Source organism: Oryzias latipes, chromosome 1 (genome assembly GCF_053564925.1).
Source record: "Oryzias latipes strain Hd-rR chromosome 1, Olatipes_Hd-rR_3.1".
Classification (NCBI taxonomy): Eukaryota; Metazoa; Chordata; class Actinopteri; order Beloniformes; family Adrianichthyidae; genus Oryzias; species Oryzias latipes.
In genome coordinates, this window is record NC_136237.1 from 40,278,256 (window position 1) to 40,306,195 (window position 27,940).

General features: G+C 38.9%; 1 protein-coding gene across 1 annotated transcript; it reads right to left on the reverse strand.

The window, feature by feature from the left end:
• On the reverse strand, positions 1-26,549 carry hnrnpll (heterogeneous nuclear ribonucleoprotein L like). The gene is made up of 13 exons (XM_078947724.1): positions 26,214-26,549; positions 14,365-14,483; positions 10,697-10,934; positions 9,230-9,317; positions 8,903-8,997; positions 8,678-8,750; positions 6,291-6,350; positions 5,939-6,171; positions 5,214-5,335; positions 3,092-3,290; positions 2,909-2,966; positions 2,729-2,827; positions 1-2,561 (listed from the first exon to the last, which is right to left on the reverse strand). The coding sequence occupies exons 1-13, from the start codon at positions 26,439-26,441 to the stop codon at positions 2,506-2,508; spliced, it is 1,668 nt and encodes a 555-aa protein (XP_078803850.1). The 5' UTR covers positions 26,442-26,549; the 3' UTR covers positions 1-2,505.
• Between the last annotated feature and the right edge of the window lie 1,391 nt (positions 26,550-27,940).

Below are 27,940 nucleotides of genomic sequence, written 5' to 3' on the forward strand. Positions count from 1 at the left end.
TTGATGACAAAGTATTTCTTTATTTTCAGGAGAAAAAAAAGTCAGTAAATTATAAAATACCCAAAGGAATAACTAAAATAATCTACAGAATATCTCTTGTTTGACTGATAATACCACACACCTAAAAAAAAGAACAGAAGTTTGGGGATTTAAGTCACAGTTCAATCACAGAAAAAAACAACAACCCTGAAATCAATATTTGATAAGCAGTCCAGGGTTTTAGTACACATAACAATGATTTAGCTTCTATATCATTATCAACTAAAGAAAAAAAAAAGGTATGGAGTCTTCTCCTTCTGTTTCAAATAAGCATTTATAATGAAAACAAACACATTTTTTAAACAAAACAACTTAAGCAGAATTTCAACAATGTCTTTTCTTTCCTTCTTTCACTATAAATTCAAAACCTCATTCAATAAAGACACAATATCATAATTACTGAGCCACTTGAGTTTGCCTATAAACAATAAAATAGCTAAATTTACACTTTTATTTTTAAATACTCAAAATAAAAATAAAAATAAAAGCTTTAGTACCGTACAGGCAAAGAATACGTGTAAACTTCAGACAGAAAGAACCCGACTGGGATTCAAACCGGGAACTCTTTTACTGTGATGCAGCAGTGTTAACCACTGCACTAACACTCAAAAAATAACCCACAAACTCACAAAACCCCAAATGATCAACATCTAGATTTACTTTTAAAAAGAAAATACAAAAACAAGTCAAAGGTGAAAATGGCTGCTAGAGGAAGCATTTACTGTTAACTCTGTTATACTATTTACATTAAACTATGTCCTAACATTTAGTTTGATAGAGGAGTTGTAAAGCGCATAATAACTTATCAAAAGCTCTGCCTATTCGTCTACACTTGTCAGATAATTATGCCCTTCAGTTGTCAGTTTTTTGCGCCTTTAAAAGTAAACAAAGGTGAAGTGAAGACCTTTTTTCTGTACCTACAGGGTTCGTATCTGACGGCAAAACCACCGAAGGCCGCAGTTCAACTCATCTGGTTGTGTAATCACACAGAGTATGAATAAATTATTTGTTTGAATTCAATCCAAATGAGGAAATCACCAGTGTGTTTTTAACTGCTGCATCCAATCAACAAAAAATGGAGAATTAAAAAAAAACGTAAATTTGAATTTTTTGTGAGGTACTGTAACTGAATTACGTTCTGTAAACAAAACAATGTCTATAATTCTCATTCAAATATAAACAAAGTTTATTGTTTTAGCATATAAATAGAGTATAATACTAAATTAATAAAGATTTAATCGGTCCTTTTTAAATTAAGCAAAGTAAAACCTAAAACGTTTAATCTCAAATCAAAATAAGAAGTCAGGTTGATCCGTGCAGAGACATCCCTGACTGTCACCACCTGCTTTTGTTTTTCTTAACTTTTCTCAGATTTAGAAATATAAATGTTTAAATTCACTTTAGAACTATTGTCAAATTATACTAAAAATTTAGTTTTCTGCTTTACCGGCTTTTTACTGTTTGATGAATTTCTGTTTTGCAGCAAAGAGAAAGAGTTTGATTTGTACGGCTCTTTAAAAGCAAAATTTTTTCAGCTTTTGAGCCCATTTGATTCCTTATACATAAGGATTTTCTAGAGATTCTGTCATGCTGCATAAAACATTTCTCCCTGGTTTAACATTAAAATATGTGCTTATCCCCTGGAGCATTGAGCCAGCTTGATATTTTATTTTGTTTATTTTAATTCCCTAAAACAAACTATAAAGTCTAAGGATTTTTTTAAGAACACAAAACTGCATAATGAGCTCATGCACGTGTTTCAGCCAGTTTGAGTTTAAAAAGTTGCCTTTAGCCAGTTTGAACTGTGTTAACACGCGTTTAGTATTTGCACATAAGTGCCTGCTTACTCATTAAGCACGTGAGCAGAGAACAGCAGCTGCCAGTTTAAATATTTAGATCAAACTTCTGACGGGTGGAAAATTTATCTGAAAAGTTGAACTTTTTAGCAGATAAATGGTCTAATATCTTAACAGAGGGTGTGGATGTAATGAAGTATGCACAGTTTCTAACCCATATTTACTTCTTTATATTCACAAAACTGCAAGGAATCTGTTTTGTAAGGTGTTTTGCATATAATAACATATAATTATTCTGATTGTTTTTGTCTTGAATAAAAAAGAAAAATTGCATTTACTCAGTGGAAATACCTAAAATTCCCTATTCTTATAAGAAAACTTAAACCTTCTGTTTTCTTGTGTTGTAATCAAGTTATTCCCTGTAAACAAGATGTTTTTTTTAATCTAAAATAAAAGCTAAATAAATATATGTCTAAAGTTTACGGCAATTATTTTAAAATAAACATCTTCCTCTGACCCACTCATCATGAAACATGCACATCCATTCAAAATGATCGTAGGGAAAACGTCGTCTGTCCTTCTCACCTTTTTTTTTTTATGTCAACAAACTTGGTTTTTCAAGTGCATCCTGCAAGGCTTCATATTTGAGGCTGCCATCTTTGTTTCCAGATCACAGATGGGATGATGTGGAGAAACAGAGTTTCAGGGTGAAGGGGTTGGATATGCCTGCAGGTCAAAGAAAAGGTTGAACCGTCAGGTAATAAAGTTCCCTAATTTATGAAAAGACAAAAATTCCTTACAAATCTTTAAAAAAAAACAAAAATATCCCCTATCTTTCAAATGAACAATGCAGTGGAGTATCGTCCTTCCCATCGGCTACAGTTCCTACTCACCGGGTATCCTGATCTGATGGTGATTGAGGACAGTCAAAGCTTCAATGGCTTCAGTTTTACTGTCAAACTCCAGCAGACCAGACAGAGTCTTTGAGCTCGCTGCACAGATAGAGCAAAAGAGTCAAAGAAAAAAACAGGAAAGATGGCAGAAAGTGTTGCAAAGAAGGATGGTGAACTCACGTTTGGCATCAAAGACCTTGAACTTGATGAAGGACGGGACGCTGTGTTCAGAGCAGAGCTGCAGAGATTTAATGGATAAGACTGTGCCTTTTTTTCTATTCACTTGTACATTTTTGACAGGCTAAACTGGTTTCCGAAAACAAAAACGACCAAACACATAATGTCCTGCGAGTGTGAGCTTACTTTGAGCAGCTGGTGCTGGGTGAGAGTGGGCGGGCCGTTGTAGAAGTGCAGCACGGCGGCAGGCGGTTGGATGATGTTCCTGCTGCTGTGCGCGCTGCTGAAGCGATTGTTTCTGGTCAGACTGAAGTCCTGATAGCTGCTGCTGCAGTCGGCCAGCTCAAACACTTGGCTGGGAATCACAGCCTGCTGTTTGGACACGCTGAGGAGGACAGAATGGAATGATAAGAATGACAAAAACATCAAAAATGGGCGGTCATTTATGTTGGAGCACCACCGGCCAACACTAGGTTAACGAACCACAAGTAAAGTTTAGTTTATAGGTGTTTTTTTTATATGGAATTTTCCTTTTGATAACAAGCAACTTATATTTTTTTCATAACATCTGCCATAAAACGGCCTAAATTTCCAGCAATAATCAGATAAAATTACCAGCAAAAACAGGAAGCAGATACAGAAAGAGCCCTTCAAAATAAAAAAAAAGGCTGTTTGGCAATCAACAAATGGGACCAGATATAAATAAACAAGTGGAGGCAGTAGGGATGCTACAGTTTATGGTCAAAAATCAAACTGTATGTTATAAAACTGAACTAAATGATGAGGAAGGTGAATGGTTGTGTTCCAACTGCATACCAGTATGTATTCGTTGATAATGTCAAAAACACATACTAAATTTAAGAAGAATTTATTGTTACTTGTTTTATTACATTACTAACTATGTTACCACTGTTACGTGCTTGTAAGCAAATGTAAAAACGGGATTTTTCTGATTTTTTCTTGTCGTTTTGTAATAAACAAGTCATACATCAAACCAAAACAAAACCCAAAAATGTGATGTTTGACCTGAATGCTGGGGAAAGTTAAATCCCAATAAACAGAATATGGAGACTGAATAAAAGACTAAATAATGAGCAGTTAAAGAATGATCAATTTGATCTTTGTCAAAGCTTTCCCAGTGAGCTTTTAACAATGATTATGCCCCTTTTCACCAAAAAAACAAGCAAAAACTGTGTTGTGTTCTAGGACATAGTTTCTGCAGAGCGACAGGAGTTCATTAGAATTGCTTTATTGAGTTGTGAAGGGAGCAACATCGCCCCCCTTCCCCTCCCCATTACTGAAAGAATGGAGCATTCAAACATAATTTTGAATAAAGTAATACTTTATAAAAGATGGGAAAAAAATAATTACTCAGATATGCAATTGTAAGCTTAATTTTTGTTATATATGTCCTCCATCATCAGAAAAATGCTACAATAACATGTGAAAAACACCATCAGATCAAAGAAACCGAAGTTTGTTTTGATTTAAATTCTCTGTATCACTGTTAACCTGGAAGTCAGAGAATCTGAAGCTGCATCTTCAGAATCAGGGAAGTTTCGGCGGAACTTCTATAGGGTTCTTCTGTTCTCATCCATGAAGCCTTCACTAAAAAACCCTGCCTTTTTTTCTCAGCCAATCACAATCATATTTAAATGTTACTGCTGTTTATCTCTACATTCCAGACGGTTTTGCGGCCCTCCTCCGCCCCCATTCTCCACCTGGAGTGGCCTCTACCATCGTCAGAGTCTGGGCTCTGAGGTTTATCCATCGATGGTCCAAGCTGATCCGGAATAGAGACGCCCTCGACCCCACAGCCTAACCACCAAAAAGCTGTCATGAACATTTTTGTATCACAAGTAAACCTTTATTCCCACTCCTAAGATATTTCCTTATTGAAATAAAGATTAAACAATTTTAGACAAATATGTACAACAGTTAAACCGACACAATGGAAATTTCAGGTCTCATCAGAAATTTCTGCTGAACTCCACACTATTTGCCTCCACAGGTTTAGTCTGCTTTGCACATTTGTTAAGAAGACATTCAAACTGCAAACATGCAATGATTTGATCTTTGACATCAGCAAAACGGCGTGACGGAGAAACTCTTCATTCTGTTTATTTGCTAGTTTTTCTGTGAACGGTGTCAATGTTTTTTTCTTTTTAGCTTGAGGACTTCAGAAACCCAAACTTCTCCCAAAGACACCGACATCCCGACCGGCATCATGTGATTTTGATCTGATGATATGACATTTGGGACTTTTCTGACCCATGTGACACGCAGCCCTGTGGTTAGATGTTCTTACCAGACGTTGAGCTTCTTGCCAAACACTTTAATTCCATTGAGATGAGTCACTGCTCGGTCCACGGCGTACTCGTCACCCATCTCCACCAAAGCTGTACCAGGGACACTCTTCATGAACTTTACCTGTCAACACAAACACCTTCAGTTATAAATGCTGCAATGATCCTCAAACGTCCTCTGAAATCTCTGAGAGCAGAACTGTTGTGGGAAATGATTGAAAGAAACAAGATGTGGCCATCTCAAGAATCCCTGAAACAAGGAGATGATACGTGAGCCACCAGCTAAACACCTTTTGTATAAAGAAATATAACAACAAAACAAAGCTTTGTTGTTTCTGGTTTTATGTTTTCACCTTTGCACATCTTGCACGACCTCACTTACAGTAGAATTTTTTCCCACTCATCAAATTTTCTGGCCATCTCTGCCCTACATGTTGCTGGTAAATTGGATTAGGAGGTTTCCAAAGGCAGACGGACTGAAAAACATCGGATCCAGGTAACCAGCAGGAAGGGGATAATATCCTGTTTAAGGACCAGGATAAGGCCGTCCGACCCCAGACTCTTTGATAATTTCGGATTTTTATTTATAGCTTTGTTTAAAAGTATGTTTAAAGCCCAAACTGTTTCCCGAACAGTCAGTTGTTTTGTTTTATAAAGCCGAACACAGACTAAGTTTGCTCTGTTATACTTGGGTTGCAGAAATAAATAAATATGTCTCCACACACACCTTCTCAACGTTGCCATAGAGACAGAAGAGGTTGAAGATGCGGCTGCAGTTCATCTTGGAGGGGTGGAGGCCGCTCACCATGGCGACCGAGCTGGAGCCCAAAAGTGAGGATGAGGACGTTGAGGGGAAGGTCTTCGGGAGGAGTGGTGGGTAGGAGATCATGTCCTGTACCTGTTCGCTGCTCCTTCTATACCTGCTGTTAGTAGGCAGAGTCAGCAGGGGGCAGTGTGGGCCTGCAGACACACAAACACACATTCCAATTAAAAAAAAGGTCGATTTGAGAGAGAAAGAGAAGAAGGAATGATAGGGCAGACAAGCAGACAGATAAAAAAATCAGACAGACAAGTAGTACCATAGCCATTTGACGGATGCTCTCCTAGGATTGCTTGACGCTGCCTTCCCTTGCCCCGCTCTGTAACACACATTAGTGCAGAAATTGAAGGCAGATAAGAGCTGACAGGAAGGGTACAGCCTGTGGCGCCATCACAACCAGGACTGTGTGTCAGCAGCTATTTTAGATGGACACGGAACACATTAGAGGTCTTGTTTCTGAGACTCCTAAACGGGCCCTGACCAGCACTTACTGAACCTAGTTTACCTCACAACATGACAATCATCCAAAAATATCTCATTGACCCGAGGGAGTTCCCTCACAAAGGACATTTCAGGAACAGGAGCAATGAAAACAAAGTCATCACTCTGGGTCGATGCTCTCCGAACATTTGTAAAACTCATGAACCAGAACGAGTTTTAGCAAAGTAAGCAGCCACACACAAGCTGTGGCCACACGTTTGACTTTGTAAACCACTTAGTTAAACAGCTACACATTTTTTATATTAGGCAGCAAATTATGTCCAACTCTCCTCTGGAATAAAATATATATAAAAAATAAACACTCTTGGAAGAATGGAATTTGATGGGATATTTGATCTACAGCCAAAGCAGACAAACTGGCAGCTCTGCCAGAGGGAGGTGAGAATCTCTGCAGATCGTTTCTGTTGTGACATAGTCTAATAGATGCGAGTAAATTAGCACCCCGAAGTCAACGCTTTGTCTTCTGTTAGCTGTGGATGTGTTAAAGTGGCTGAAGGAGTGATGCCTGTCTGAAGGGTTTGGGGGATTATTTAGTCTTTAATCGTATTATTTGTTTCATGTGGTATTTAGACAGTTCACAATATATGTTTCCAATACTTGGATGGTTCTTTTAGCAGCTGAAAGCCCCATCCATCCATCCACCCATCCATCCATCCCTCCATCCATCCACCCATCCATCCACCCACCCATCCATCCATCCACCCATCCATCCACCCACCCACCCATCCATCCACCCACCCACCCATCCATCCACCCATCCATCCATCTGAGTCCCTTTTGGGGTCACAGGGCTGCTGGAGCCAACCAAGCTACTGTCGGGTGAAGGCGGGGTATACCCTAAACAGGTCACCAGTCTGTTGTGGGGCCTCACACTTACGCTAAGTTCATGCTGGGTATGTTCACAAACGCGCATTCACATTTAGCCCACAGTGTTTACATCACTACCTGATACTAGCGAATGTCCACCATCGACAGCTAGAAGAGGCTTAGTGTAATATGTCGTAGTGGTGCAAATCTTGCTTCAGGTTTTGTCTTTCACAGCTCTATTCCGATACCCGAAAGACTTGGTGACGTATAATTTCAGCCGGGCACAACCGGGCTTCCATGAATTAAGCCAGGTTGTGCCACTTTCTATCCATATTTTCTATCTTTACATCACTACCAAATCCAAGTCCCTGATTGGTCAAAGATCAACCAAGTTTAACTTTCAACACATGTTCAATGGCCGCGCTTTTTGTCCGTAGAGCCTGACAAAGGTCTTAAAAGTATGCAACTCCGAGACTTTTAAACACGAAAGCCCAAACATATTTTTACACACGTTTACTTGGACTTTTCTTTGGAAGATACTAATTAACCTATGAGACATGCTTTTGGACTGTGGGAGGAAGCCGGAGTTTCCAGAAAACCCACGATAGCACGGAGAGAACATGCAAACTCCACACAGAGAAGACCCAGCTGGGAATTTATCAAGAGCCTTGTTGCTCTTAGAGGAGAGTACTAAAATAAAAATAAAAAACCCACTACATTAAACAGCTCATTGGCGCTACAATAAATGTTTGAATGTCTGCTGCTGCTTTGCGGGATTGACTTTATACAAGAACTGGACTGAGTGACCCCTCCCTCCCAGCGTTCCAAATAGGAAGAACCCAGTGGTTCAGAGAAGCCAAAATCCCATAGACCTAAACAGAGAAACAGCAAATCCTTGTTTTGCTTTGCTACATTTTTTTTAACTTTCTTGATAATCTCCCTTTTTCCATATCTTTTTTGTTCTGTAGTGCAAGTTATTCAAGTCATTGACCAATCAGATGCCTCATAAAAGTAATGTAGTCTCATGTCCAATTTTCACAATGTTAGACAAATTACAGGTGTGGCCGTCCCGAAGAAACTCACTCCTGATGGCCAAAAGTGGTTGCCATAGCAACGCTTACTCATACCGACTATGACCGATCACTCCTTACTGACGACGTCTGGCTCCATCATGGCGGGGTCAGTAACCGCCATTAAATGGCGACTGGATGGACTTCATGTGGTTGTAAACCATGTCCAGTAATCTTATCCAGTCAAGGGTGCAAGCATACCTGTGTGTGTGTGTTTGTCTGTGTGCATGTTAGTGTGTGTGAGCAGAGCGTGAGAGGGCTGTCCTACCTCGGTGCAGGAGGAAGGGTTTGGTGTAATCCCAGCTGGTGTTGTCATTGCGGACGACGTTCAGTCTGTTGGGCTGCAGGGGGCGACAGAGCACAGCACCTCTGGGTGGGTGTGTGTGCGTGGGCATGAGAATGAGGATGCTTGTGTGTGCGTGCACCTGAGTGTGTGCTTGTTAGAGAATGTCTATATATAGATATGTGTGTGTGTGTGTGTGTTTGTGCTTACCCGAGCATATTCGATCTTCAGCGTGCAGCAACCCGAGTAAATATCGGCGCCGTTCAGGGCGAGCTTGGCCTTCTGAGCGTCCTCCACCGACTCAAATGTTAACAAGCGGGTTAAGGATGACTCACACAACACAACAAGCAGAGGAAAGACACAAGAAGTACACAAAACCACAGAGGAGCGAGTCAGCTCTGCTGGGTCTAAATTTGATCTGACATTGACAGCCAGCCTGACTCTTCCTCCTCCTCCTCATCATCGTCATCCTGTTGCATTACATTTGTAGAATCAACAGAATGTCACGGCATGTGAATGCAGACAAACTGTCAGGATATTCCACCATGGCCTGGATGCCGTTGCGCTTGAAGATGACGATGCGCAGAACGTTACCAACAGGGTTGCAGACGGTGTACAACACATCCTGTAAGAAACACAGAGGTCACATCGTTAAAAGAAATTCCACTGTGCTAACAAATCTGTCTCACAAACATGAAATATAGTCATTGTTTTAGGGCACACCGCAAAAACGGAATCTAGAGAAAGTTAAAATACTCTTTTTTCGAGATGAAATGTCAGATTTTCTGTCATGAAATAAAAATAATCTTATCAACAATTGTTTTTTGGTAAAAAAATTCATCTTAATTTGAGAAAACAGATCATTCGTCACACTGAATGAATGCATACATTGTTTTTAGGGGCAGGCTTCAATAAGCTAAGCCACTGCCATGTTAAACACATTTTGTATTATGTTGTTATATTTATTATTATTGTTATCATCCTGAAGTTTGCAACATATTGTTCATAATTGTAAACAATTAATTTAATACAAAAATAATAACGGAATACATATTTTCAAATGTAAACACCAAAATCACCATCTTTGCTTTACACCTTTCGAAGCTTTTCTCCAAATCAGCTCAGTCGAGATTTTTTGTCTCATTAAAAGCTAGGCTCTATAAATATAGACATTTGTATTAAAATGAGTTAAAATCCTTTTGCTGCATCATCTTGATTATATAAAAAATTTGATTCAAGACTCACAAATCCCCTTTAATTTCACTCTATTTTATGGTTCTACTTAAGGATATTATTTAAAATTAAATAAACTGGTATTCATTGTCATCATTTTGGAAAACAACAATGTAGATTTGTGTTCTTAAAATACCTGCTAGTTGCAGATTTTAGGAGAATTTATAAAGATGGGCAATATTCATAACACGAGACTCTCTTCCTCTTTCAGGTACCAAGTTCACATTTTGTTTTGAATTTTTTTTTTGTCACTAATCTGTACAATCAGGTTAAAAAAACCTCCAAAAATACAAACCGTTTGCTGAGAACAAGCAAAAAATATCTATTATTGGACTTTAGCATTCAGTTAGAAGGAACAGTTATCTTTTTGAGCTTATTTTACGCCTTTCTGAATGCTTAAATGGAACTTATTGTTTCTACATTTTTATTCCCTGTTATAGGATTTCTAATTAACGTTGTATCAAAGTCTCAAAAATGATTTTATAAATTAATCTGGGACTGAAAAGAGATTCTTTCTCTATGACTTCTTTCTAGGATTTGATCAAAATGAAGCTTCAAAGTAATGTAATTGGAATAACAAAGGCATAGGAGCTGCAGTTTGTTTAAAATCTATGTAAGCTGGGATTTGATTTGTGAAAAAATAAAAACCATGTAAAAACAACTCCAGAAGGAGAATTTATTTGTTATTTAAGTAAATACTTTTTAAATCAAACACATTTAGTAGAAATTCAAATGAATTTTTATAGAGCAGAGTTGGAGGTGGGCACTCACAGTTGTGATGGGGTACAGCGGGTTCTGGATGGACAGCAGCAGGACTTTGTTTTTGCTGGTGGGGTCGTCTGCATTGGTGGGTCTGGTGATTCTCTGACTGGTGGAGAAGTTGAAGAAGGCCTGCTGGTCTGCGATGTAGACCGGCTCTCGGCCTCCGCAGGTCACGCAGCGCTCTGCGCTCTCCACGCTGTCGAACTCCACCAAGGCCTGCCGCTTAAACGGCATCATCATCACGTAACTGCAGACAGGAGGTGAGAGGGGGGCGGGGCTTTACTCAGACAGGTGGAGCTGTGTTGTTCACTTTCAGTATAGAGCAGGTTATATTTAAACCTTTTAGACAATATTTATTTATTTTTTTTAAGATATGTTGCTATCTGAAATACAAATGAAAAATATTTTTATTGGAAAAATATTTAAAAACTGGTATGAGAATCAACAGAAGAAAACCCGGCACAAATATCCACAGATATCCATCATACATCGGATCACAGAGGTTTATTGCAGATCTCTACCAGACGACTTTCCCACATCGTGTCCCTGTCTTGCCCGTTGTAAACAAACTGCCACTTTTCCTGCAGAAGGTTAGGGTTAACTATAGTTTCATAACACGAAGGATAATTTAAATAAGGCACATTGACTGTGGTTTTGGGTGATTATTAAGAAGCCGTCTTTTAAACTTGTATCAGTGCATCGGTGAAACTCACTGTCCAAAGTATACAAGAAACAACCATATCTGTTTTTGGTTTGTTTTCCTTTCGTTTTAATTGCTTGAAATAAACCATTATTAATTTAGCAGAGGTTACTGCACCCAGTTTCTGTTGCTATTTGAGGGAAACTGTGTGTTTAAAGACAGATTCTCTTTGATCTATTGTAAACCTTTCCTAGCAGGTTTTTTAAAGTATGATGATACAATTTTTAGTCAAAATAAAAAATAAAATAAAAAAACTGTCATTTTCTGGGACATAGTTTCTATAGAGTCGCAGCAGTTTGGACATTCACTATGACTAACAAAAAGAAATACTCAGAAATGCAATTTTAAGCATATTTTTTCGTTTATAAATGTCCTCTACCATCAGAAAAATACAGAGTGGTTCTTAAAAATGTCTGAAGTTGTTTTTTATTTATTTTTTAGATTGTTGAAATTTTAAGAAGGGCCGATTTGATTCTTCTGAACGACTGTTCTGATCATCTGTGTTGGGTTGTAGTTTCTGAGACCTTTTGAGCCCTGGCAGATTTCAGCAGAAATGTTTGCTACTTCTTGAAATGTAGAGTTTTGTGATTACTATTTTGTCTGTGAACAAAATCAGAAATACAATTTGTTTTAAGGCTGTGAGCTGCACGGCGGTGTAGTGGTTGGTACTCTCTCGCATTTGCAGCGAGAAGGCCCCGGAACAAACCTCAGCTCGGTTCCTTCCATGTGGAGTTTGCATGTTCTTTTTGTGCATGTGTGGCTTTTCTCCAGTTTCCTCCGTCCAAAAACATGCTTCACAGGTTGACTGGTGTCTCTAAATTGTCTCTAGGTGAGCCTGTGAGCAAGACTAGTAACCAAAAGTAGCTGGGATAGGCTCCAGCAGCCCGTGTTACTCTAATAAAGTAACTAAACAGACTTGTCCAAGATGTCTAGCAGAGATTTACAGTACAATACATATAATAGATGCCCTGGGGTTGGTAGATCTTTACTCTGATTAGTTCAAGACAAAATACATAATTGAATTTGACTTTTAAATTGTGATTTTTCTTTTTATAAAAACATAAAAACTCTATTTTAAAAGAAGTCTGATGTTGGTGCAAACAGGTTAAAACATAAACATGGGTAAGACTAAACTCCTATAAAGTTAATTTACTCCTGGTCTGACGGACTGAAGAAGCAGCGTGACTCAGTTTGGTGCACATGCCGGCCTCTAACGTGAGCAGATGTCAGAGCGCTTCAGCTGTCGTGTACTTCTGCTATTTCCCTGCATCGACCAAAAAAAGAAGTTCCAACAAATTCCTCCAGTTCTTCGTGAGCACCGTTTGAAATTTCACAAAGTGACTCACTGCGTGCAGAAAAGTACAACCTGAAAGAGGAAGAAAGTCTCGTGAAATGTCCACACCTGTATTTTCACTTCAAACTTCCTGAGAGCAAAAAAACAAGCCGCACTACTACTCCATTCAAAATGTAAATCTTTGTAACCTCAAGAAAACGTTCACAAACAAACATAACCTGAGCGGAATTCAGCGCAGGGGGAGACGGCGCCGCTGCTGAACCAAAGTTTCCGGTTGGTCCTGATAAAAACTTGATGAAAAGAGCAGTGACCTCAACCAAGAAGGATGTCATGTTGTCGTCCAAACCGCCACCAAGTCATCTTTAGTACTGATCACACACATGTTGAGAATGGACAAAACTGGTCAGGAAGTAAATGTGGGCCGATGTGTCACTGTTGTATATTTTTATTCTGCTTTCTGTTGTTCATTTTTGAAAAGGTGTGCATTCACAAATGATCAGTATCTGAAGGCTGACAATTAAACCCAGGCTTAAAAGCCGAAGAAGCCATTCATTTTCCATTTGAAGTATTGTGTAATTAATTTAGAATTTGCAAAAACACAAAGATTAGAGTTTATGTTAAGGGGTTTTATCAGTTGTCTGCAAAACTGTGCATAGTGGCTGTTTTTAAGTCTCGAAAGACATAAATATCTTGCAGCATTTGTAAAGAAGGGTAATAACTAGATTTTTATCTGTTGAGAGCTTTGAATACCTATCTGTGTCTGGGTTTTTTTCTGTTTCTACATGCTCTTACCCAAATAGATTCTCTTTCCTGTTCTCTCCGTGACTCATGGTCAGGCAACATTTACACGCGTGTTGCAGCAACTTTTTGACAGTATTTGATGCTATTATTTCACAGACACACAGGCTTAACGTAAACTTTGCTGCAAAATAAAATGAGATATTATTAGCAGAAAAGCTTTTCAGCTCTGCAAGACTGTTTTAAAGAAGCTTATGAGTCAGAGAGCATCTGTGGAAGTTTGACCACAGTCTGCATGGGACGTTACAGGAGACCCAAAGGAAATGACAAGCATGAAAGCTTCACGTGAAACAGGAAGCTGCTGCGGGGCGAGTTTCAGAATGATGTGATTACAGTGGACAAAAACAAGACAGGCGCTGCACAATCTGACACCTGACTGCTGCAGTTTATCAAATACTAAGATCTACAACTCCAACTTTGAAAAAAACAACCCCAAAAACCAAACCAAACAAAAAAACAAATAAGTCCGACCCCCTTCTCTTTCACACCAAGGAAATGCTTCACTTTTCCTGTTCGATAAGATTTAACATTTTTTCATCAGCTGTCACTGAACAACGTTTAAAAAGTGATGTCACAACAGCTGCCCTGAATCGCAAATCACACCAACACATCACTCAACGCAAAAAGCATATTAAAGACCACAAAGGCAATTAAAGAGGCAACACAAAAATAAAAACAACATTAAAATTTTAAAACGTAACAAAAACATTAAGAAGGAAACGTGTTCCTTTTTATTTTGCTTTTTTACAGTCTCAGTGGGATCATTGATATGCATTGAATGATTTGTTGATGTCATTGGCACCTCAGGGCCACCGTACATTTCACGATAAGTGGACTTTGTGTCAATTCTAAAAAATGGAAAATTGATCATGTAGTAATATGTACCAGATGGTGCCAAACTTTTCAAGCGCCTCCACCAGGTCGGCCTCCACCACGGCATCACACAGTCCTCGGACGTGGACGACCGGAGACGGCGGGATGTGGTGACTGTCCTCTGCCCCGTCCTGCAAAGGAGTAAAGCCTGCGTCACCTCTCACCAAAGCACAAACACGGCAGAAGAGCTCCATGAGGGGAATCTGACACAGAGACAAATGATATGATCTGCTCCTTTTGTGAGAATCCATTTATATTTAGACTAAATTCACAAAAAGTGGTGTTCTGTTTTTCTTTAACGCACTTTTTATATATTCACTTTTTTTTTACATCAAGGTATTTGTTTCTCTCTTTGCGCTCTCTCCTTTTAGTGAAAAGTCTTTATGTCACAGATATATAAGTTCTCGAAGCTATTGTGGGTGAAAGGGAGCTATTATTCTGATAAAAAGCAACCTTTTTTTTTCAATTGGTCTTTGGACCTGGTGATTCACAAAAGCGTGAAAATGCAGATCCATCATTAAAATCGTAGTTCTCAGACAGCAAGACAATCAATACATTATGCACATTTACATCTTTACTTATCTATTCACCTCAAAAACAACAAAAAAAAAGCATTCCCGTATTTTTCCGACATTTCTTTTCATAGTTTAGCTGGAGGTGCCACTTATACATGATTTGTTTTAAAAACGACCTCATGTGATTATTATTTTCCCACTAACAACCACTAGAAGGCACTATAAGTGTGTGGCTCAGTATTTGCCACTGGCGGCAACACAGAGGAAGAATCGTCTGCCTCAAAAGCGACACAACAAGCCACACTTGTTTGTTTGTTTGTTTATTTATTTATTTATTTATTTATTTATTTATTTTACAGTTACATAGTCATAATTCATTGTACGTGGGAGCCATGGGTCATGTGGTTTAATGGAGGGGAGTGGGAAGGGTGAAGGGTGGGTTGGGGTTTTTATTGTAATGTTGTGTGTTTACTGTTTTTAGTGTTAAAGCGCTTCGAGCTGCACAAAGTGCATGAGAAGCGCTATTTTATAAATAAAGTTTGATTTGATTTGATTTGACAAACCATGAAGAATTCACCAGATTTAGTGATGTAAGAAGTTCAGTAGATTTATTAGCATGTTTTTCATGCTATGGTTATCTGAATAATAGTTTATATATAATACAATAGATTCCTCTTAGATTTTATGAAACAAAATAAGCATCAATGTGTTACACAAGTGTATTATTATCTATTCCTTCAACCCTTTGATGTTTGAGATTTCGCCGGTGTCACCGAAATAACATACATTTCTTGACATACCCGAACCTTTCAACTTTTCAAACATCAATGTAATTCTAGCAGATTCTTGAGTTGAGAAAAGTGGCGCATTAACCCTTTACGCTATTAATTTACATTAATAGCGTAAAGGGTTGAATGTACCGGTAAGTCAAACAACATCGAACACTGGAGCTAAAGCTCTGGTGTCAAAGGGTTAACAGGATTTGCCTTTCAAGATGAAATGTGGGTTCCTTGTCCCGTATTTTCTCAAATATGTTCCTCCCAAAAGTGTGAGTCATATGTGATTTTGTTTTCTTCTTTATCATGCATGTTTTGGTGTCTGCAATTTATACCCCTGAGCGGCTTATAGTCTGAGAAATATGATAATTTCATCTACCACATAAGTCAATGCTATAATGTCATGGTGTTGACATAAACTTCCCAACTGTAGGAAACAAGTCAACTACAAAACATTCAATTATTTTTTTTGTGTCATAGTTTATATTAGTTAGGTTATATTTTAGGGATGTAAAGGACACCGTATTGATTGAAAACCACAGATATGGACAAGATCGTGTTGGTAAGAAGGTACAGAATCAAATCGGGAAGTAAAAATGTGGTTTCTGGCAAACTGTCATTTTTTCTTCCTCTTCTCTCTACTGTTTTTGTCTTTTTCTACACATGTGATCCAAACAAAAAGACGTCCAATCACAAGCTGGTTTCTACCAAGTCAGCTCAATTCCAATTGGCTGAGGGTGAGGGATGAAAATTCTTTTTTTTTACAAAAGCACTGCAAACAACACCTGAAGAAATTAAAATGAAACACTTTTGTTTGACTGCAAATCAGCCTAAAAGACCCAAAATGTTAAGTATTTAATGTTTAAAGCTGCTATGTTAGTCTTTTTGTTTTTGTTGCTCAAATAAAACAGTCCAAAAACGCTTCTCTGTTAAAAGACATCTTCATTTACAGTTTTAAATGCCAATTAAATCATTAATAACTAGATTGAATTCATCGTATTGCCACAAAATTATTTACATTTTTAATGTATAGAGATGCCTATTGAATCGTGTGAGAGGGAAAGATCCACAACCCTCCTTGGAGAGGATGTTTAAAACGTTTAACTTTAATGATGATGAAACAAGCAATGACGTTTTTATAATGTCTAAAATGCAGAGGCAGACAGAAAGCAGCGTTTGTCTTTTGGTTAGAAGAACTCAGAGAATCAGTTTGAAAAGAATAAAAAAAAACTCACTACGTTTACAATTGGAAACTTTTCTAATAATGACGGTTAAGAAAACCTGGGGTTGAGCAAAAGCCATCTCCGTTGATCATCACCATACCTTTCTGGGTTTTTATTTGTGTAACAGTTACTTGAGCGTGCTGGTTCAACCGCTTTACATCAACCTTTGCAGGAAGTATGCTCTGCATCCTTTGCAGCAGTTGCAGGTTAGTTTGCAGCTAGCGTGGGACAGTTGTCGGATTTGCTTTGGCACGATCGTAAAAACAGGGCTTAAAAAATACTTCATGAGGGTTTGATGAAAACCACTTCTACGATTTTCAAGAATGATAATATTTCGTAAAAATACAATACAAAATACAAGCTTGGTGTGTTCACCCTCTCAGTTTGCCATAATTGAAAACCATGACCAAAGTTTATATATTTCAAATATAACCCATTTTTTTTCACCAAAAATAGACTTGATCAAAAACATTTAAATGCCTTCTCAACTCTAAAATGTATTTGAGATGAAGAAAAAGGTTTAATAGTATTATTTTTATTTCCCAAAACATGGGTGTGTAAGCATCTGTTAAGGTTTCAATTGATGCACTGGAGATACTAACAGGAGCTGCAGCAAGTAAGATCCAAATGTGCTGTTAACCTAAATTTAGAAGATTTGGAGCCACAAAAGCAACGTCAAGGTTTCAAATAATTTCAAGCTTTATCATTTGGACTACAGAAAAGAGTTGAGGATACTGACTAAAGCAGATACAGGCTGAGGAATGAGAGAAATGGCATCAAAGTGGGCTGAAAATGCCCAATAAAAGGAGTAAAAAGACAGAAAGGCAAACTTTGTAATGGACGGTTAAATCAAAACTGTGGAGATGTAAAGACAAGTGAAGAAACCCATAAAGTGATCATCTTCTCCCAACTTACAATAATTAAACACCAAACCAGCGTCAAATACTTTAAACATTCTGAAAAATTAAAATATTACAAACAACGAATAAAGATGGGATGCAGAGTTTGACATATTTCAGATCCTCCTTACTCTGCCAGTTTAAATGCTAAAAAGTCAATTGGGTCCATTTCCTTATTTACATGATTTAGAAAACAAACTTGATTTATGCTTTTTGCAATCACTAAGCCATTCATTCATAAAATGTAGCTTTTTCAATATTTCCAACAATTGAATTAATTGAATTTTGTTTTCTTTTGACAGTAGCACATACAAGTTCCTTTCAAAATAAAATACATCATGTATCCAGTAAGATCTTCCTACTGCAGCAGTAGGAGTCCTCATTTATTATTAAATGAGTACTAATAAGAGTATTTTGCCTCTGAACAGCAACTTGACACTGTCGAACTGTTGTGAATGTGTGCATTAAGCTGATTCTAATGATAAACCATGCAGAGAGCTGGTTAAACCTTTTGCCATTATTTTTCTCAGTTACAAGACTCGTTAGGTTCCAAATGCCTGTTCTAAAGTAAAAAAAAAAAGAAAATTATGAAAGGACTTAATGTCCTTTAATTTACCCTCACATAAGATGGTTTATGTAGATTTGGTTTGTTTCAGCCGGAATTTCTGTGTGCATAAGTATTTCTAAGCATCCTTAAAGGAAAGAAAAATAGTTCTGCTCCAGTTTGGCTGTTAGAAACAAGTGTTTTCAGATTTTATTTTTTACTCCCAGTCACAAAAATCCCTCTCTGCTTTGCCTGTGCCAGGGTGAGTCTCCATGGCAACCATAGACGTTGGCAAGGGGTAAAGGTGTTACCCGTGTACGTGTGAGCCTCGGATTGTGTTGGCGAGTGCGATGGAATGCTGTTGCCATGGTTATTTCAGCACCACTTTTGGGTTTGGAAACTTTCCGCGCCGTGTGCACGATGGTGGGGGAGATGCAGTGCACGCTCTGTCGTCATTGAAACCAAACCTGTGCTTTTTTGGCTTTTTTATTTTTATTTTGATTTTTTTAGTTTTTTGCATGCACGAACCCCCCAGGCTGGGAGTTTGCTAACGCACCGCCCTTCCTGTCTGCATCTACATCATTCCAGCTCCATCCTCCTCTTTCTGCTATGTTCATCTTACTCAGCTCCTCTCTGGGTCACATGCTTCCCCGCTAACATTTACCACATCAGCAGCTGAGCAGGATGAGTTTTTAAATGGACTAATGAGACAGAATGATGCATCATTTATGCAGCCATCATCCACAGGCCGGATGCTGGAGGTGCAGACGTCATCTGTGTGGGGGTTTGTGCTTGAAAAGCTTAACATTTTTGCATTTTCACATTGGAAGAAGGATGACGTGTGGGGTTCACAAAAAGTCTGCACCAAGTTAGAAAAACCTCATAACTGGATCAAAGTTTAGATCTCTGCTCTGATGTCTGCCCTGATCATGGCTCTTTGAGTGATTATTATTAGGAGTTCTTTTTTTTTTTTTTTTAAGATTTGGTCATTTCTTTTTGCAGTGATGTGACAGACATGAATCTTTCTAGCACACGAATTCAGGAAAAGCTCTGAAGGTTACTAACGTGTGCTGTTTTTTTTAACTTGTTTTCTTTAAAAAACTAAGTTGCAAGCCCAATTTCTTCCTGCGTTAGTTTAGAAAAACAGATATTATGAAGTGTTTTCAAAGTGTGTTCAAATACTTCCCACACCAATCGTCTGTTAATCTACCTTAAAGGCGTTCCCAGTGGTCTTTCAATTATGATATTGCTGTTTTTAGACTGAATCAAAAAACCTGTGTCACTTTCTACAGTTTCTACAGAGAGGCAGGAGTTCAGTTTTGAGCCAAATGCCAGCTAAGACGAGGATCTATTTGTCTGCAAGTGGATGCATCAGAATGGAGCGGAGCAGGGAGCTTGTAGCAGGTGAAGCTTCTACGTCACAACTACAATCTTTTTCCAACAGCGTTTTTTTTTTCCGTCTTCTCCTCATTGATCACGATTTGAATAAAGAAATACTCAGAAAGGCAATTTTAACCTCGATTTTCTTCATGGATGTCGTCATCAGAAAAAAATGCCACATGAACAAGATAAAAAAACATCTGTAACCCTTGTGCTATCTTAGATGACCCCACCCTTACATTGACGTGTTCTCCCTACCATGACAAAGGTGGATAAAGGTGGGAAGATTTCATGTAATCCATGGACACCAGTGAAGATCACAAATCATTGAAGAAAAAAGGTTCAGCGCACTGTCTAGTGGGTCTAGATGACCCGACTCCCAATGTTAAAGTGCCTAGGATAGCACAAGGGTTAAAGACGCTTGAAGTTGGTCTGCATCATTGTAACATCTGCAGCTTTAGAGCTTGTCTTAGCTGAACTCCAGATGACATCAAAGAAAATCTAATTGTTCTGCAGAGACAGGAAAATATGGTTTAGTGGTGCACTGAATTTTTAAAACTCGTGGTTATGGATGTGTGGCTTATTTTGTCACAAATTGTTTTAGTGTGTCATCAGGTGCTTTTCTGAACAGGTACGTTTCAAGACTTTGACTAAAGCCTTCCCCCACTGTGGCGTAACAGGAACTATACTGGTTTCACAAACCACAAGTCGCTGTGACCTGTCGCATCCAGGTTGCAGAAAAAGCAGTGCAATTCTCTCTACGGGATCATCAAGCAATCCGCAACGTTGACATTTTGTGCAGATTTGCCCATTTTTTCTTACCGCCCATATCCCCTCCTGAGGGCAAGTGTGACGAGGGCTTAAAAAGATGTGAGGCAGCAGATGTGGCAGTTAACAACAGGATGTTGCATTGAGGTCAGTTTCACCTCTAAATTGGTCGTGTCTATTTAGTCTCTAACAAAAAAAAATAAAAAAAATGTGAGTTTAAATTTGCTTCGACGTTTCCAGATTCTGGATCAGTGCTGCACAACTGATGACTTAAAGGAAAAAAATTTCATCTGAGGGGAAAATAGTTATTTTAATGTATTGAATTTCCTCTATGAGAACCTCAGTGGTGGAACAGATGAAAACACGGAAAGTGCTCAAGTAATCCATTCTACTGTTAAATTTACACAGAGGTCTGCACAGATTTAGCATGTTTCATTCAAGAAAAATGTTGTCAACATTGATTCATTGATTAAGATCAATTGAGCACATTAGTCTTCATTTAAATCAGTTCAATATGTAGAAAAAAAACTGATCAAATCACATTAGTTTCTAGATTTACTTAATTTTATAATTTTATTTTTGTTCAACATGTGTCTTTCTCAAAGCAAAAAAACTGCAGCTAACGGGAAAAAAGTTAAGGGTGACGTGATAGAATTAACTGTTTATATAGAGAGAGAACTGGACTGACTGACTCCTCCCCCCTGGCGTTCCAAACAGGAAGTACTCGCTGGTTCCAAGAAGCAAAAATCCCATTGACTTCTATAGAGAAATAAACAGCTATTAATCAGTCATTCTATTGGTCAGCATAATATTTCAGGCTTTACTAACTTTTTTTTAACATGTTCTTGATAATCCTTTCATGGTATTTTTTTTTCTGTACTGCAAGTTATTCCATTTATAAACTGGCCAATCAGATGCCTCCATAAAAGTAGGTGGTCTCCCATCCAACGTTCAAAATGTGTGACAGGTTTTGTGTCGCCCTGTTTCAAGTGACAGGGGTGTGGCCTTCCAACAAGCTCAGTCCTGATTGGCAAGAGTGGTTGCCATGGAAATGTTGACTCAGACCAACCCAGACCAATCACTGCTTTCCTGACAACATCTAGCTCCAACATGGCGGCGTCTATATTGCGAAACAATGGTGGCTGAATTGACTTAAATTGGTCGGATCAAAAGTAAACTTTCTATGGTTCTAGCTTCACCTCTCATTTTCAGTCAATGAGCACTAGCATGCTACGTCATGCTGCATCTGTGGTGTTTAAGGGGCCTATATCATCCAAAAATCAACTTTTTGAGTTTTTAGGAGTATTGAAAAGTTAATTCCTCACAAAAAACTACCCCAAAATGGTATTCTGATCCGTTCTAAACAATCCTTTTACAAACCTGTGCGCTGAACACCAGCCCCTCCCAACCCACAAAAACAACCGGATTCTCAAATTATGATGTCACAAAGTGAGGAACCGCCCCTTCCAGGAAGAGTCAGCGCTGCCAGCTCCACCCCCAGGCTAACACACACACACACACTTTCTCCGTAGAGCTAGTGGTGATCGGCTAAACGCTTTCATTTTATATACAGATCCATCTTTGGAAAAGTTCAGTTGTTTGTTTTTTATGGGAGAATCGCTGCCGAGGCCGGCTCTAGGATGACGTCATGAAACGGGCGGCAACCACAAGGGGAGAAAGGCGGAGCTTCAGAGATCTAGTCGTCTCACTTCAAAGTAGGAAAATAAGCTGCAAAATTAACTCATATTTCATTTTTGCATTGCAGAGCAATAAATTTTACTTAAATGCAAAGAGCCCCCCTAAAAAAAGAAAAAAGTCAATAATTAAGGTTCCTGAAAATCTTCTGTCTTGTCAAAAAGTAGCCATAGAGGAACAAAGATGAAGAAGATCGAGAACGAATGAGACCAATAATTTGATAAAGGGTAAAAGGAACTGTAATCCATTCAGGAGCAACAGACAATAGCACCGCCATTTACCGGATCTGTTTGTTAACGTGGCCCACACTCAGTGCTGAACACATTTGTCTTTGAAGCTTCCTGTCCGATCAGATTGCAGTAATTACTCTGAGCTAACCTAAGTACTAAAGCCAGAAAACGATGGATTTTATTAATGCAGACAGATGGCCTTTCCTCCGACGGCGTCCCAGCACTTCCTGCCGTCGCTTCAACCTCACTGAGATGCCATATTGTCACCGAGCCGAGGCGTCGGGCCAGCAACACCGACAACTGCTGAAGTGCTCAAAAATAAAAACACTTTCTGTTTTAACCTAATTAGAGGCCATAATATTTACTTGGTTGGTCAGAATATTTCACTTTGAATTTGGCATTTAAATTCCATTATAAAAATTTCAATAAAAACTATTATTATTATTTTGATCTATTTTCAATATTTGTATATTTTTTTAAATACCCTTTTTTAGATATATATTGGTGTCTTTGCTTCTTCTTAACTTTAAAAACAACCTTTTTGCTCACTGTGAATAAAACAACTAAATAAACTCTCTCATATGATGACAAATCCACTCACTGTGACCCCAAAACATGAATAAATGTATTTCAATGCGGCCTAATTTGTCTAATTATACAAGCTTAAAATGGGGACAGATTACTCCGGGTGTCACATTTTAGTGCAATATTAGCTTTTAATTAGCAGATCTTACACATGATAAGAAATCAGGAACATTTTAAAGTCACACAGAGAGACTAGAACAGAATGTGGAAATGTTTTGAATCTATTTCGTGAGAAACTGATTTCCTTTTTTCTCTATTAGGTTCAGCTTCCCTTTTCTCGGGAAACCTTCATCTTTTTTGTGTAGATTAGATTGCGGCTTTCTCCAAATTCCCTCCCCACTGACTTTTTAGTGCACGATATCGGGGCGTTCGCCATTGTGTTCGGGGGGGCCGACTCTACGGTTGTGTGCGAATTCCTTCACCACTCACTATATAGTGCGTTCGCCATTTTGTGGTGGTGTCTCAAAAACAAGTGCCCTTGATATTTCCCAGAAGTCTCTGCAAAAAGCCAGTGCGCATCGATGCTCACTAGATGGGCGAATATAGACCACAATGCATTGTGTCAGAAGAGTTTTTGTTAAAAATAAAGTTTTTAAATGTATTATTTTAATAAACAATCAACATTTTTATCTTCAGAAGACAGTGGACTCATAAATAATCGTTGCAAAACGCTCATATTTATTAGATTATAACTTTGTGAAATGGATGACGTCATATCTGCCGTTTAAAAAATAGTAGTGAGCATGGTGTCCGAATTGCTTTCAAAATACAGGGCACTAGATAGTACCGCACTATAAAGTTTTTTAGTAGTTAGGGAATTCGGACACAGCCTACAATTACAAAATCCAGTCTCCTGGAAATTTCCCAGAAGTCTTTGCAAGAAGTGCAGCGATCCTCATGACAGATAAATACTACGCAGTTTGTCATTTAAACAGAAATATTTGCAAATGTATTATTATTATAAATAATCATCATCAGAACACAGTTAGTTCATAAATAGTCTTCGTAAACTGTCCAAATTTATTAAGTTTTGCTTCAGCAAATGAGTGATGAGCAACGCATTAAAATCCACGACACTGTATAGCAGTGTTTTTCAACCAGTGTGCCGCGGGAGATGGTCAAGTGCGCCGTGGAGAAATTGCCCTCATTAACTGATCTAAAAACATTTTCCATCTCCAGGAAATCAGCTCTTTGTTCATTCAAACAGGCCCTGATAAAACACTGAGTAGTTAGGAATATAAAAGATCTTAAAATTACTTTTTCTTTGTGTTTATTTAATTCTATTAAAGACATTTTGATAAGAATGACGGTACCGCTATTTAGCTGCAGCTGTAACTGTGTAAGGAAAAGTCCCGCCCCTTTAACTGTCTCCACCAATCATTCTTGAAGGCTTAATCACATGTCATCAGTCTGACCAATCAGAAGTGCTTAAAGTCTTCACTTCCTTGTTCTTAATTCTGCTGATAAAGTCGCTCAGTTCTAACAAATATTACAAACACCAGCTAAAGACGAGCTTTAGCTGGTGGTTCATCTTTTAGAAAAAAACAGCCGCAACTTCCTGCTTTTTCTGCCACAATTATCACAAAAATTCACGTGAGATTGCGGGGGGGGGGGGGGGGGGGGGCGCTGTCGATCAATACAGACCATGAATTTCTGCTTTTTTTTTTTTTTTTTTGGATGATGGTGTGCCGCGGGATTTTTTTCAGGGTTAAAGTGTGCCGTGGCTCAAAAAAGGTTGAAAAACACTGCTGTATAGTATGTGGTCATTCAGGGGTTTGGGGGCAGAAGGGGTCATTCTGACACGGCGTTTGCTCTGTTTGGCGACAGGAATGAAGTGTTCTTGTGTCAACATGCAACCCAGCAATTTTTCTGGAGAGGGTAAAATGCATTTCAACTTCCATGACAGGATTGTCTTGTACTACGGGAAAGAGTGGAAAGAGAAAATGATAAAACTTAAGAGAATGAAAGCAACAACAACAAAAAAGGATGGCTGGCAAAGAAAATCCAAATCTACACTTTATTTATGGGGTGATTCTTCATTTTTGTACAGGAATATACAAAATACTTTATATTTTGTATATTTCCCTTAGAGTCTCGTAGATACTACTGTTGGAAGCCGTAAGAACCTCAGAGCAGAATCTTAGTCGACATTGTTAAGTTAGGGGTGTGAGGGGCTGAAAGGCAGTGGGAGAGCCAGTAAACAGATGGGTGATGGGAAGTGGGGGCGGGCTTGCTCCGTGCCAACAGTCCTGCTCTGCAGAAACTATGTCCTATGAAACGACACTGGGTTTTTTTTTTTTTTTGCTAAAAATGACAAGATCATAACTAAAAGACCAAACGCTTTTACAAAAGATCACAAGATGATCAGAGTGGGACTTTAAGATCCTCCAACAGACGTGTGCAAAACTGGGACTCCGTCAAAAAGCCCCCACTTAGTTTCAGCTGCAGACAAACGTGATGCTTCACACTTCTTTGGATCTCCTGTCAGCTCCACCGGCTTTAAACTACAAACACAATGTCTGGCTTACAGCAGAAACGCTGAATCTATTTCCAAGTGTGTGTGTGTTTGTTTTTTTCCCCCTCCCAGACAGAGAAGTGACATATGAGGTTCCTTCTGTTTGCTGATCTAAGCAGTTTTCAAATCAGTGTCGGGCAGTTGCATTTGTAACTCGTCTTTCCTGATGTGTTTCTGCTCATTCGGTCTGATAAGGATCTTCAACAGGAACTCTGCTGCTGCACAAACAAGATCGGCAACAATCCTGCAGAGTTTAATGCCAAACAGGTCACTGACTGGAAGACCAAAAAAAAAGTGACTTTTTTCTGCATGGTTTTGAGGCTCAGGATGTGAGGAGTTTGGGTGGGTTGATCTCATAAATGCTCAGCTTGTGCTGTGAGTTTGCATCTCACAGAGCTGTGAGCTGAAGATCAAAATTGGAACTCTGTGGTTTGTGGGTGTATTGCTGCCCTTTGCTGTGAGGACATGAGTTCGGCATGAAACCTCCTCATGAGGCACTTCCAACAAGTAGAATGCCCATGAGAGGAGCCCAGAGGGAGGAGAGCTGATGTAACGCTCCCAATTCTCCTGACGCCCCTCCTTAATGATCCTCCATCCTGCAGTCATTACAGTACGGGGATGGCATGAATAAATGATGGAGCCTTCGCTAAATAAATAAACAAATCCTGGGTGATGCTTCGCTCCTGTCTTTTCGCCCCATCTTTGTGCGGACAGCTGACATGTTGGCTCACCTTTCCGCCGCTTCTCCGGCTGCGGCTCACAACGCGCGCGCTCCTCACCGCCTCCTCACCGGCGGAGTCCTCCTCCCTCTCCTCCCCCTCCTCCTCCTCTTCATCCTCCTCCTCGCCGTCTTCCAGCTCTCGGGGAACAGCGGCGCCTTCCTCCGTCCGGAGCCGTTTAGCCGGGCGATGGTAATCTCCTCCTCCTCCTCCTTCACCTCCGTCTTCTTTCTCCTCCATCTTCAATCGATGTTCGACCAAAATGAAGGAGAGACGATGACACCTGGCAGACGCGAAGCTCCCCCTCTTCCCGTCGCTCTCTCTCTCTCTCTTCCTTTGCAGCCTGCGCTTGTTTTTCTGCGAAGATCGTGTGAACTGAGCAACGTCTCACTCTGAGCTTCTGTGTCAAGCTGGAAGACAGACTGACGTTTTTCAACTAGCAACGAGTACATGATCATTTTGACCTACAAAGACCTGAGCTAATCTATGAGCTCTACACACAGAATCGAAGAGCCCCAGCTAAGCAGAAATAACAACTGTGGTAATAATCTTAAAAGTTGGGGAGTAACGATTCGTTTGAACGATTCGACTTGTGGTTGATGATCAGATTCATAGTTGATATTAGTTTTAGTCGATTGGATTAACTACTTGCCTCAAATGGATCGATCTGATTGGATCTTAGGATTGTATTAATTAAGTCAATTATTATAGTTACACTCCTAATTAAGAGGATAAATGTTAACATCCATCTGAGTGAAAGTGATCTGCTCACATATAATTATAGATATTCATGATCATGGAAAAAAAAAAGAAAAAAATGTGTTTTGGAAAGAAGTCAGAGCACTTGAGGTCTTGGAAACTTGAATACATTTATTAGAATGAAGGATAATATAAAATAGGATGCATTAGACTAGATTCAATCCTTAAAACATGTCTTTATAATTATGCTTGACACAACCACAAGTCAATGGGATGAGCTGGGTTTTTTCAGAGAACTGTTTACATTTGCAGCACGCTAAAATTCTGCATAACCTGGGATGTTTTGGCCAAACCACCGGTGTGGCAAAATGCTCTCACTTAAGCACAGAACCACTTATAAGATGGTTGTTCTCTCATATCTCACATCCATCTCTTACCTTGGTCCCAATTTGTTGTCAAAACGTTGCTAACTAAACAAAATGCTTAAGAAGTGGTCAAATAAACAATTTTTCATAATAGTGTGGAGCTTTTTGATCTTCAGAGCATGAATTGGTTACAGAGAAATGATAGAAAATTGTTTTTTTTAGCAACATTGGATGTGTTTTGTCTTGTCCGTGCCCATGGAGAAGTTGAAGCCCTGCTTCAATCATCTTTTAATCTATTTTCAAATCGTTCCCAGCGGCCTTTCAATCTTTTTTCTAGGACATATACTTTCTGCAGAGCACTGAGAGCCGCTGCTGAGAGCTCTCTGTTTACACGCTCTCCCACTAACTTACGGGGAGGTTGTGGCCCACCCAGCATGTTTTTTTTGTTTTGTTTTGTTTTTATACGTCACAAATACGACCTCTTTTAAATTGCATTTTTTTCATCTGCTCCTCATTTACAAGAATTTGAACAAAGAAATCCTCAGAAATGCAATTTTAAGTGTTATTTTCTTTAAATATGTTCTCCATCATCAGAAAAATACGCCAAAAACAGCATCAGAATTGGGATTTAAAGAGAAGCTTCAACCTCTGCTTTGCAGCTTTGTTGACTGACAG